At 39.8% G+C, this 13,001-nt stretch overlaps 1 protein-coding gene across 4 annotated transcripts in view; it reads right to left on the bottom strand.

Moving 5' to 3' along the window:
* Window positions 1–1,241: 1,241 nt before the first annotated feature.
* The window catches only part of MORC3 (MORC family CW-type zinc finger 3), a 42,021-nt gene continuing 30,261 nt past the window's right edge, over window positions 1,242–13,001 (bottom strand). The window contains exons 15-17 of one of the 4 annotated variants that reach the window (XM_047098665.1): window positions 9,496–10,363; window positions 8,125–8,282; window positions 1,242–4,491 (exon numbers count right to left, since the gene is read on the bottom strand). In XM_047098665.1, the coding sequence (XP_046954621.1) occupies window positions 4,338–4,491; window positions 8,125–8,282; window positions 9,496–10,363 (1,180 nt within the window). In that variant the 3' untranslated portion in view covers window positions 1,242–4,337. Of the gene's footprint in view, window positions 4,492–8,124; window positions 8,283–8,787; window positions 9,150–9,495; window positions 10,364–13,001 lie in introns of those variants that run through there. The other 3 variants (XM_047098666.1, XM_047098667.1, XM_047098668.1) reach the window with 3 other exon arrangements.

Genomic DNA, 13,001 nt, shown 5'->3' with positions numbered 1-13,001 from the left:
ACTGCTGGCTATTATGTGAAATGGTGTGTCTTTGTGAAAACAGTTTGGCAATTCCTCAAACACCTGCATAATTACCACATAATTCGTCAATTCCACTCTTAGGTATGTTATCCCAAAGAACTGAAAGCAAGGACTCAAGTAGATACTTAGGAAACAATGTCCAGAGCAGCATTATTCTTCATAGTAAAAAGGTGAAAGAAACCACCACAAATGTCCATAGACAGATAAATGGGTATCAAAATGTGGTACGCACATACAATGGACTATTCAGCCTTAAACAGCAATGAAATTGATATATGCAACAACAAGGACGAACCTTTAAAAGGTTATGCAAAGTGAAATAAGCCAGACACAAAAAGACAAATTTTTGATTCCACTGCTATGAGATACCTAGAATAAGCAAATTCAGAGGTAGAAAATAGGTGTTACCGGGGGTGGGAGTACAGTGAATGTACTTAATGCAACTCATACATTTAACAAATCATTAAATGACAAATTTTATGTGTATTTTTCTGCAGAAAAAAACCAAAAAAACCAAAAAACCTTAACGAGTTAGTATTTTTGATCCACATTCCAGTTTTAGAACCGCTCATTCATCCTCTGTGACTGGGCTCATTTAATACCTTCACCTTATCTGAATGGCTTGATTTACCAATACTCTGTCTCCTTTGGTCTTGACTTTCTCCCTACAGGCCAGAATACGGAAATTAATTTTGTGATCACGAAATTTAATTCTAAACATCATACATATAGATGTCTTTCTTTACACCAAGTGGGTATTAATGGCATTCTTTTTGAGCTGTGGCCATCCAGTGTGTCTGTCACTCCCCCCAGTGAGGGTTTAGGAGACCCTGTACAAAATAAGATTTAGCCTACTGTGGATTTTCCAAAAGTTAGCTGTCTGGGTGGTGTCTGTGGCCACATTAACCAGGCTTTTAGCTTTTGTAAAAACCACTTCTTTAACCCTCTCTCTCTGCCCCCCACCTCCATGCATGTGTGCGGTCTCTCTCTCAACAATAAACACACACTGAAAAAAAAAGTTTTAAAAGCAGTAAAACAAAGAGCCCAACAGAAAAGAATGGTCAAACAATATGCCGTAGTACGCAGGAAAAGAAATTACAATGGTCAATAAAACATACGAGAGCATGTTCAACCTGAGACAATGCAAGCTGTCATTTTTTCACAGACCAGATTTAAGTTTGATGAGGAAAGAGAGGGAAAAAAACACACTTATACATTTATTTTTCATAGGAGTTTAAATTCCTTTTTGGATGGTAACATTTATTAAAAGTTACATAGCATACACTCTTTGACCTATCAATATTCACTGCAAAGAATTTACACTCTGGGTATACTTATAAAAGTGTGTGTGGTGTGTATTAACTTCCACAGTATATTCTGTAATGTCAAAACATGAGAAATAAATGAGCATTAGGAGCATATGCAGATCACAGAATGTTACCAAACCTATTAAAAAAAGTAACATGGAAATGTTAAGATACCAATTATCTGGTGTACCATCTTTGTGTAAACTTGAGATACAAATATATAATCAAATATAAAGATATAAAAATTTAATATAAACTGAATGCATATATATGAATGTGTATATGTATGCAGCTAATATTTTCTGGAAGGACCTACAAAAAGCAACCGTGGTTAACTTTGGGGAAGCAGTGGGTAAAAGCCTTTCCACTTGATCCCATTCTGTTCCATTTACATTTCTAACTTGGGCGCCATCTCTGCTTCTTTTTCTCCCTCCTGGCTCGCCCCAGTGAGAAAGTAGCCCTGCCAATCCTGAGTTTGTTTCAGGAACGAACTGAGTTCAACACCTGTAAACACTCACCACAGGAAGGTATAGATCAATGGTTCTCAGTTCTGATGGCACACAGAGAGGCCTTAAAAAAACAAAAAACACAAAAAACAAACCTGATATCTGGGCCCAAACCCAGACTCTGAATTAGTATGGGGTGCATCCTTGCATTGGGAGTTCTAAAAACTCCCCAGGTGATTCTAATATGCACCTGGGGGTGGGGGGGAAAGGGGGTGAGAACCACCAGATGTATTTAATTATTCTTCAATGACAAATAATGACCTAACGAGCTGCTGATTACAAGAATTAAGTGTCTTGAGACCATGGGCAGAGTCACCAGCAGTACCGCCCACATTAGGAATTTGAGGCCCAAATAAAAAACACACTGATATGCCACACACCAGTCCTGCTGTGTGAACACTTAGCTAATTAAAGCGGGTCCTGTTTATAGGGATTGTGGACTGTGCTGGTTTACTTCCTCATACTGTTTTTGTTTTACAGTAGTAACTAGTTTAAACACCACTGTCCTCCCACATTAGCCTTTTACAAATTTAACTTAACAACAGAAGACAGATACCTCTACCTAAATATGATATATACATGAAAACCCATGTTGTTGTTTTGTTAAATTTTGTTAGCTACATTTTCAAAGAATTGTATCCTGGCAATATTTGCTTAAAAGGTGAAATATATGTAAGTACTTCCAAAGAACCAATTTAGCAAGCAAATTTACTAATCCTACGCCTAACTTTCCCATTAAGCAAGATAACAGCCATATAAAATATATATTTTTGCAAGAATATAGCTGACCCAAAGAAGGGGAAAATAGCAAATTCCAGAAAGAACTGCTACATAAATATTCACAAACTTAGACATGCTCTACATTGCTATCACTTAAGCAAGATTTCTTTAGCCTAAATGATTTACAGAGGAAAAAGTCTCTTCTCGAGTGTAAAATACACATACACACGCACGCACTCACGCATTCTCTCAAGATGAGCTCAGTCTTTAGAGTCTTAATGGAAACAGTCTTAGTCTCCTAAACAGAACTTGTAATTAATATAGTAAAATGAGCTCAACTTGAGGGTCTTCAATGAGTTTTAGTTTCCAAAATATAATTTGAATATAGAATTCTTTAAAAGTAGTATCTGAAGAGTTAGCTATCATATATATATATATATATATATTTACTTTATTACAAGATATTTTAAAATTTGGGCAGATACAATTAGGACAGAAAACCAGCTTCATACCAAAAATACACTTTCAATTACTTTATCAAGCAAATAAAAACAGCTTTCATTTATTTGCTTTTTTTTAGAAGTTAATGTACAGTAAAAATTTAATATTGTATATGAAAGACATGTAATTAAGCATACATACAAAAGAAACATGTATTGAATGTTCAGAAACAAAAGTAAAAATAAATAGCAATGATAAAACTTTGAAAAAAAATAATGCACATTTCCGTTGTGGAAAATACGATTCTTAATTAATATATACATAGTTATACTTAATAGAAAGCCATCTCTTTAAAATTGCACAAACATGGGACCAATAAAGCATTAATTTTTATGGCATGTAATACTATAATCCTAGGGCAGTTTTCTGCTTACCTCCAAGACATATAAAACACCTAGGTCTGTAATATAATGAAAGGTATGCTGTTCTGTTTGAGAAAGATTGTCTTCCTCAACTCTCATTAACCTGTAGTAATCCTACATAAGGCTGTACAGGAAATTTCACAAAAAGAAATATTCAACAATTATTGTGCCCACTCCATGCTGACTAGGCAGCCAAAAATGGGCTTCAAAGTAAATGTGGTGGGACATTTAATATTTTTGATACTTTTTTATACTAAAGATCATTTCTTTGTTCTATAAAAACACTGCATTTAACCATGATTGGCAGTCCTGACACAAGGAAAATCCTGGCAAAATGGATGGAGAGTTTCTGCTTACCTTATTTCCATGAATAAAATATTTCAGGAGATAAGAATTTATAGAAAAGAAACATTACGGGTCAATTCACTTACAACTTCTCTTATCAGGAGTATAATTCCATTTTTAAAAAATCCTGTTTAAACTTCTCTGTAAGAAAACCAAAGGTAACATTTCCATCTGTAGTATGGCACAGCCCTCGCTTCAGAGAAAAATACTTTGGGAACCAGAAAAGATTGCACAAAGGCTAGGGGCAACCTGAAGAGCTCTTGGCGAAAAACACTGAAGTCCTCTAGGGGAATAAAAAAATATGTGCAGACTTAATTACAAATATTTACATTTCAAAACCGAATCTTGAGTTAGCTATTCAGCTGCTCAGTACCAATGATTCACAGGCATTTCAAAAGGTGTGATAATGTGTCCACAGTATTTGTGACCACACTTGAATGCATAGAATACAGTAGAGATTATGGTTCTTCAGTCTGTTACCTATCATATCTATAAAACAAAATTGTTTACATTTTGAAAGCTGTACAACCAAAAAGATTAAGCAAATATTTTTATTATCTCACATAAAATATACCTTAGGTACTACTGATTTCACTCATTTGTTCGACAACTTGCCCTAAAATTTCATCAACCACATCAACATCGTAATTCACTTGCTGAAGATCGAGATCAGGTACAATCATGGCCAACAGCTGTCCTACGTTAACTCGAAGAGATCGAAGTTTGAGGCTGCAAATAGAAATATTACATCTATTAGATGAACGTCCTACCACAGTTTAATATTCACATAGAGCCTAAAATTTAAGTGATACATGAAGTCGCTTAACTTAATAATTTAATACCTAAGTACTCATCTCTTGGTAAGTAGAGTGTTTCATAAAACTAGTGGCTCTGGTTCCAACTAATACGATTTTAATTTGCAACTGAAGAAAACATGGACTGGTGAAATACATTTAATTGCAAGATGTTACTTATAATATAAAATATTATCACCTGGAAAACAGTAGGGGTATACTAGTGAGAACGCTGGTCTAAGAATAAGAATGCATCTCTTAGGGGGCACCTGGGTGGCTCAGTCAGTTAAGCAACTGACTCTTGATTTCAGTTCAGGCCATGATCTCAGGGCTGGTGAGATCCAGCCCTTCGTCAAGGGGCTCTCTGCTTGGGATTCTCCCTGCCCTTCCCCAGCTCGTGCCCTCTCTCTCTCTCTCTCTCTCTCGCTCTCAAAAATAAATAAATAAACTTAAAAAAAAAAGAATGCATCTCTGAATTTCAGCTTGTGAGGAAAATAAAAACGGATTTGTTCTCTAAAACATTTCTATGAGATACCGTCCTTGTGTAAGAGGAAAAGGAAATGGTTCAAGGGGTCATAAGCTCACAAAACTTTGGGCTAAATAATGTTAAACAAGTTTTTTTAGATGCAGGACCTCCCTGGACCTTTCATACGCTAAAGTTCACAGGCTGCCCATTTTACTATGCATTTATAGGGAATGGTGTTTTGCTAAAAATACTGGGAATCTCTGGATTAGATGATCATTATCATTCCTTCCAAATGAAATACACATATCTGAATATCAACATCCTAGACTTTAAATACCTACAATTATTCAGCAGCCTTTGCTTCAAAAGACTGAGTGAAACCAAGGGCCTGAATGTTACAGTTGCTCTTAGTCTGTCCCCCTCCCCCTCCCAAATGAAGGCAGCCCACATTTACTTAAGATACTGACCTAAGGTGGAAATCTCTGAAGAGTCAAGATACTCATCCTTGGGTTGACAATGCACAGAAATGTGATTTTAAGCATGTTTTGTGAGCTTACAGGGTAAGGTTCTGTTGGTCCTTAGAAAAAATTTTACATCATTCCCACGCCAGCCATTTTTTGTCCAAGCTTCCCCACTCATCTTCGATCGGAGGCCCATGGTTCAAACACGTTTCTGCTTTGCTTTTCAGAAGTTATTAACCATTCTATATCCTTACCAAGAATATCCTCTTTATCACAACCACAACTTTTTATCTACATGAAAAGTTGGCAAAAGACTAGTAGGACCCAGTGACCTCTTACATGTCCTTTTCTTTAAGTCTTTTGATCGTCCCTGGCTGATTCCTCCTGTCCACCGGACATGCCACAGATTCTTATTTTTAGTGTACAGAACAGCACTGTCCAAGAGAAAGATTCTGAACTCCATACGCAATTTAAAATGTTCAAATAGCCAAAGTAAAAAGTAAAATGCGACTGTAAACTTAACTGTAGTTATACATGTAACCCAATGTAACTAAAATATTATTTCATCACATAATCAAAGTACATTATTTTTTTTTTTTGATGTTTATTTTGTTTTGGGGACAGTGAGCGTGAGCAGGGGGTGGGGGAGTGGGGCAGATAGAGAGGAGGGACAGAAGATCTGAAGCAGGCTCCACAATGACAGCAGCGAGCCCAACATGGGGCTCGAACTCATGAACTGTGAGATCACACCCTGAGCTGAAGTTGGACACACAACCAACTGAGCCGCCCAGGCACCCCTCAAAATATGTTATTGATGAGGTATTTTACATCCTTTTCCTTTTTCATACTAAAGCTTCAAAATTTTATTTTATTTATTTATGTTTATTTGTTTCTGAGACAGAGAGAGACAGAGCATGAGTGGGGGAGGGGCAGAGAGAGAGGGAGACACAGAATCAGAAGCAGGCTCCAGACTCTGAGCTGTCAGCACAGAGTCCGACACGGGGCTCGAACTCACAAACCGTGAGATCATGACCCGAGCCGAAGTCGGTCGCTCAACCGACTGAGCCACCCAGGCACCCCAAAATTTTATTTTTTATTCTATACTTAAAGCACATCTCAATTCAGACTAGCTAAATTTCAAGTAGTATATACCTATACTATTTTGGAAAGCACAGGTTTAAAAGATCAGTTAAAAAAAAAAGTAAATAAAAAATAAAAGATCAAAGATCATCAGTTACTCAAAGATCAGTGTGCAAGAGAACCATCTTAGAGATTGCTTAAAAATTTCTAAAAAAGTTTCCAAAAGTTTAGGGGCGCCTGGATGGCTCAGCAAGCGTCCGACTCTTTGATTTCGGTTCAGGTCATGATCTTACGGTTCATGAGTTCAAGTCCCGCATCAGGCTCTGTGCTAACAGCATGAAGCCTAATTGGGATTCTCTCTCTCTCTCTCTCTCTCTCTCTCTCTGGAAAATAAACATTAAGAAAAAAAGTTTCCAATTAAATAAAGTACACTGCAGTCCAAGCATCTGCATTTCTACAAGCACCACAGATGCCTGGGGTTCCCAGAAACATCGCTTCTGAGCCTTAGCCCTCCAGGCTTTTCTGTACTGCTCTGCTCCATGTGTATGAACAGATTTACTGAAATCCTTCAAAAACTTAAGTTAAAAAACAAGGTAATAATATAACTGATGTCAAGAGATGATGGCGGGAGATCATTTCTCAACAGTGCCTTTTCAGTCTGCAGTCATCCTGTATTAGCAGGAAGAGGTGCCCAGTTTGGGCCCTTAACGGCTACTTTCAGATGGTAAGACATCAACACATCAGCAGCACCATCACCCTCGCCCACCTGAACGTCTGCCTCCCCTACTCTCAACACTGAAACAAAACCCCAAGCCCATAGGGTAACCGTTCATTTACTATTTTCTTATTTCCACAGAAGACTTCTTCCTACTAACCACCTGGACTATGGCAATTTTTAGTAACTTTGTGATTACCTAAAAGTTAAGATTGGGAGGTCACAGAGTAAAATGAGGACAGCAAACCATAAAGAAATGGGGCCAACGGGGCGCCTGGGTGGCGCAGTCGGTTAAGCGTCCGACTTCAGCCAGGTCACGATCTCGCGGTCTGTGAGTTCGAGCCCCGCGTCAGGCTCTGGGCTGATGGCTCGGAGCCTGGAGCCTGTTTCCGATTCTGTGTCTCCCTCTCTCTCTGCCCCTCCCCCGTTCATGCTTTGTCTCTCTCTGTCCCAAAAAATAAATAAACGTTGAAAAAAAAAAAAATTTAAAAAAAGAAATGGGGCCAAGAACAAAAGTAAAAGAAATCCAGGTGAAAAAGTAAGTTTCACGAAATAGTCCCTTGTCTTTTAGTCATGGCCAAATCCACCCTCTTCCGTGATAGCTAACTCAATTTCCACTTTTCCCCAAACAGCATTCCAAACCACTCTAACCAACCACCCGTGCTTTATTTATTCCTCCCAAATTCCTGTGTCTCTTAAGCTGAATTTCCACTGTTCTTTCCTAGAAGGGAAAGATGAGGATGTGTACTTCTTTTGATTGAACAGTATCTGTCTGATGTGTGCTTGCAAATAAATATCACGCTAACCATGCGGGCCGCCCCAGAGGAATGCCTGGTGTACTATTACCTTTCCCCGTCAGTATAATTTACAGACTCCTCAATGTTACTTGAAGTTGAAACATCTGCTCCTAACTGGTGATTTGTGGATTTTAATTGTTCAATTTCAGTTTTCAGTTCTTCACATTGTGAACGCATTTGTGATTTTTCCATTTCCAATAATTCAACCTGACAAAAAAAAAATTTATTGAGTGTAAAATTTAGAACTAATGCCAAAGTGCAAATTTAAGCTAAGACATGTAGAAAACCTGAGTGATGAACATTACCATCAAAAAAGGGCAAAAACCCCACAGAAAAAAAAAAGCTTCCTCTGTTTGGTGTCACCTCGACATTTCGTCACACTGGAAACAATACCAAAGTGGCTCTCATTTCTTGCACACACTCACCAGCTGGAAGCTACAACAGAAAGCTTATATTGATTTTTATATATTTTGTCATCTGGCTCCAAGCCAATACATCAAGATGAACGTTCAGATGAGCTGTTACGTCCGCATTATCTCCAGGAAGAGGGGGCAGGAGAGCAGCACACTGCTGTTTCCGAAATCTTAGCAGAAAAACCCTTCTTTCAAACGCCACATTAACAGGATACGTAAAATACTTGTTTTTGGAAGAAGCGATCCAAATTTGAATGGGGAGTACACACAGAGGCTACTACTTGACGCCTGACACCTACCATTTTTCTCCTTCTCCTTCAGTAAAGGAACCCCTGAATAAAGACTACAGTTCCAAGGCGCCCATTAGCCAGGTGGCTAAGTTCTGACAGGTGGAACGTAAGCGACTTTCAGGGACCACACCCCTCCTCTGTCCTGCTGCTTGGAATGTAGATATACGAGGACTGGACCCGGAGGGCCACCTCCGACCATAACTGCATGCGGAGAAGCGAAGCAACAACGTAGGAGCCTGCTGTCTCTGAGGCCTGCGGAACCGCCAGTTGGATGTTCGTCTCCGTCTCCTGCCGGCAGACCCGATCGTAACTAATACAGGCTGTCTCTATAAAATGAGGACATCATCCACCTTGTGTGGTTTTTGCAAGGCCTGTTAATAACGGATGTGAAGTTCCCTATATTCAGTAACTGAGTGCCTCAATGGGAAGGAGAACGGTATTCTGAGCAGGACAATCCTTCATTATCTAGAAATTTCCAGTACCCTATAGTAAATTTACCATACCTGTCACTACGTTAAAATTCCCGTAATGCCCATCTCCTCAACACACGTGTCCATATGCCCCCCAGGACCGCCTCCCCAGCTGAGAAGCAGTGGGGTAGCAGAGTCAATAAACAGGTTGTTACGTGATCTATTCTAATCTAGCCACTGGGGGCTCTTTATGCTTTAGATGCCCGGGGACTCCCATGACTCTTACCACGCTGGCTGACACACTCACCTCACTTTTATACTGGTCCCTCTCCGCAGTGCACTTGTCCAGCTGTCTAAACACGTCATCCAGCTGCACAACCATTTCGTCCACTTCACTTTTGCTCTCACTGTTGGAACACTGACTGCACTCGGCCTTTACGTGTTGCAGAGCACTACACTGTTTCTTCAGCCTTTCTATTTCTTCCAAAGCTTGCCGATACTGAGACACCACGTGGTCCGGACTTTCAGATTTGCCATTAATACTTTCAAGTAAAAACACAGCATCAGTTTCGGTAGACTGATGGCACGTCTCCTTCTTCACGTATTTGTCGTTCAGTTCCAGTATCCTCTGTTGTAACCCTTTGATTTGGTCAGTGAACGCATTACACTGTCTCTTATAATTTTCCTTTTCTTGGGTCACTAGAAGCAGCTCATTTCTCAGTTCATTTAACTGGCAACCAGCATCAGCCGCAGATTTATCAAAGGCTTCCTGGGTGTCCTGTGTTTTGCCTTCAGCTTCCACACAGGAGGGCAGCGCAGCCGTGTCATTTCTGGCATCTATGTCATCTTCAAGGGTTTCCTCCTTTTTGACAACTACACCCGGGACTTCAGTCTGGGTGGCCGCGGTAGTTCCCTGATCACACCGGGATGATGAGGCGCCCGATGAGCTCGTCTGGCCACAAGGCTCCTTCTCGGCCACAGGCTCCACGTGACTCTGTTCTGATTTCACTTCAACATCATGATCTACTGCAGGTTTGGGAGTACTGTTTTCTTCCAAGATGATGACATCTTCATCGTCATCATCTTTATAAGCTGAATTTTCAAATGCTTGATTACTCAATCTCCGAGTCTTGGAGTTCAGAATTGACGAACGAGTAGAAAGTCTCCGTTTCAGGCTGGAAAACATTTTATATAGAAAATATAAGACTATACAATATAGAAATGAACAAAACAGATGACCTTGAAGCAATCTAACGATCTTAAAATTCTAAGAAATGTCCGTGCTCGTTTAAAAAAATGACACAGTACTCCTCGATGATTTGATGAAGTAAAGAGGATTTTCTCCTTACACAGTGGAGGAAACAATTAGACTACTGAGGCTGCTTTCAAGTACTAGCTCTACATACTGCCAAACATCCCTTCATTTGATGTCTCTGGGCATTTCAACGTATCCACGCCCAAAACGGAGCTCCGCAACCCAGCCAGGTCTATTCTTTGTATCCGAGCGAGCTCTCGGCTCTGCACCATTCCCGTTCGCTCACTGTAATTTTTACCAGTGTTCAGTGATCAGAGGGGAGCCACACCAACTAAACCAGCATACCCTATCCTTCCACTTCGCCTGCAGTAAAAATCACCTCATTTTGCTCATCAGCTTGGTTTTCTTTGAATTTACCTCCAACTGATTGTCTTTTTCCCCCCTTAGAGTGATATCTGTCCTGGTTTGCTGTTTGGGTCCTATGTGTTAGCCCTCATATTTCTCCATCTCAAGAAAGGTTCTTCTTCTGCTTGGCTTTACTGTCTCATGCCAAGGGGGCACAATCTCCAATAAAATCTCGAGAAAGGGTACACAGGACATAAAAAATATAAAACTTTACATCCTGAAAAGTATCTTTATTCACTTCTCAATTTTATGGCCTGCTTGGTTTTTATAAAGCATCATTCCAGGATCATGTACCATTCAGTGTTCCTGCCATTCTAATTCCTGATCTTTTAGCAGGTAACTTGTGTTTTCCCCTCCCGAAAAAAATTATTTTCCCTTGTGTTCTAAAATTTCATGATGTTTCTTAGATCTTTTTCTTTTTTTTTCTTTTACGTTTATTCATTTTTGAAAGAGAGAGAGAGAGAGAGACAGTATGAGCAGGAGAGAGGTAGAGAGAGAGGGAGACACAACTCGAAGCAAGCTCTAGGCGCCACACTGTCAGGACAGAGCCCAACGTGGGGCTCGAACTCACCAATTGTGAGATCATGACCTGAGCCAAAGTCAGACGCTTAACCGACAGAACCACTCAGATGCCCCAGAATGGATCTTTCCCCAGACATTTTTGCTGAGTATTTGGTGGAAGTTAAGTCTCATGCTACTTCCTCCCCTTTGTTTTCTCCAATTTCCCAATCTGAAATTCCTTTATTGAGACATTGGCCCTCCTGTATCTTGTCTTTTCCTTTTTCTACCCTCTACCTGCTTATCTTTTCTAAGTATGTGTCTGTTCAACACCTACCCACCTCCCAGTAAATTCCAAAGGTTTCTGCTACTCCCTTTGTTTCAGTTGGTACATGTGGTGATCCCTGCCTATCTCTATGTTTCAGAGTGAGGCTGAATGGAAGCAGTGAGGGCTGGCCCTGTGATTCCAAGCGTGCTCCAACTCTCAGCACCGTCTAGGGCTTTTCTCTTGGGAGCCTGAAGAGGGGAAGAAGGAAGGGGGATTTCTTACCATTTAGTATTCAAATGTTCCCTTACCCCTCCTGTTTCAGAAGAGTGGTTCCCCCACACTGTCAGCAGTGAAACTGGCCCAAAAAGAAAATGTCTTGCCTTCTGACAGAGAAGTCACGTCAACAGACTCAGCAGGTTGTGAAGAAGTCTAGAGAACGACTCTTCCTTAAACTCTCAAATAAGCCTCCTGTACTCACCCATTTTCTACCTTAACAAGTACTCGATGCTTCTGAGTTTAGAGCATGCCTGGGCTTCCATGGAGTTAATCATTTAACTGGGAGCTGCCCTATTTTTCTTACCAGGCTAATTGCTATTTATCTTTCTTAAGATTCAGTTTCGGTACCACCTTTCCACAGTCTTTGGCTTTATTCTTAAAGCTTCTGTTTTTCTCAAACTCAAATTGCAAATTCTTCAGGCTTTAAAAATTAATGAAAAATTTCTATTCTCTTCTTCTACTTGGGTGGAATAAATCACTTTAAAGATAACTTCCATTATCTTTTGTCTGTAAGCTTTACAGATTTTGTTTTTTCTTACTTTGTTTGGAACCATCTTTAAGAAGAAAAGTCAAAAATATTAAGGAGACTAGTTACAAAAAAAAATTCACACAAGTTCTTAGTTAAGTAGCAACCCAGCCCCCAAATACGCCTCTAAAATGTAGGCTACAAACAGCAAACTATTTTAGAACATGCCCTCCTGATGTATATACGCATAAAAGCAATACTTTCTAATCTTTTTGGAGGTCAAAAATCCCTGAGGATTTAATGAAGGCAATAAAACCTCTCAGAAAATCCCATCCGGCTATCTCAGAGAACCTCCTTTCAATGTTGGTTTTCCAACAAAAGACCAAGTATAATACAGTCAGTCTGATGCCCTAGTTTGTTGGTATCCTGTTTTCTTCTTCACCTGTGTTCATTCTATTCCCTCTGAATGGGCCACCTGCACAGAGAACTGCTTTTAGAATTTCAGGAACCAAGTACTGTATCTCATTACAAAGCCTTTCCTGACCAGTCAAGAGACCTAACTGTTCAATTTACATATCACTCATACATTTCTTTCTCTCTCCCTCTCCATCCACTCATCCAACATACACAGCTTGCCACGAGCTA

This window comes from Lynx rufus, unplaced genomic scaffold (genome assembly GCF_022079265.1).
Source record: "Lynx rufus isolate CCGP_SWC_20201006 ecotype Redwood Valley unplaced genomic scaffold, mLynRuf1.p SCAF_5, whole genome shotgun sequence".
NCBI lineage: Eukaryota > Metazoa > Chordata > Mammalia > Carnivora > Felidae > Lynx > Lynx rufus.
This window is presented reverse-complemented; position numbering and strand designations above follow the sequence as displayed.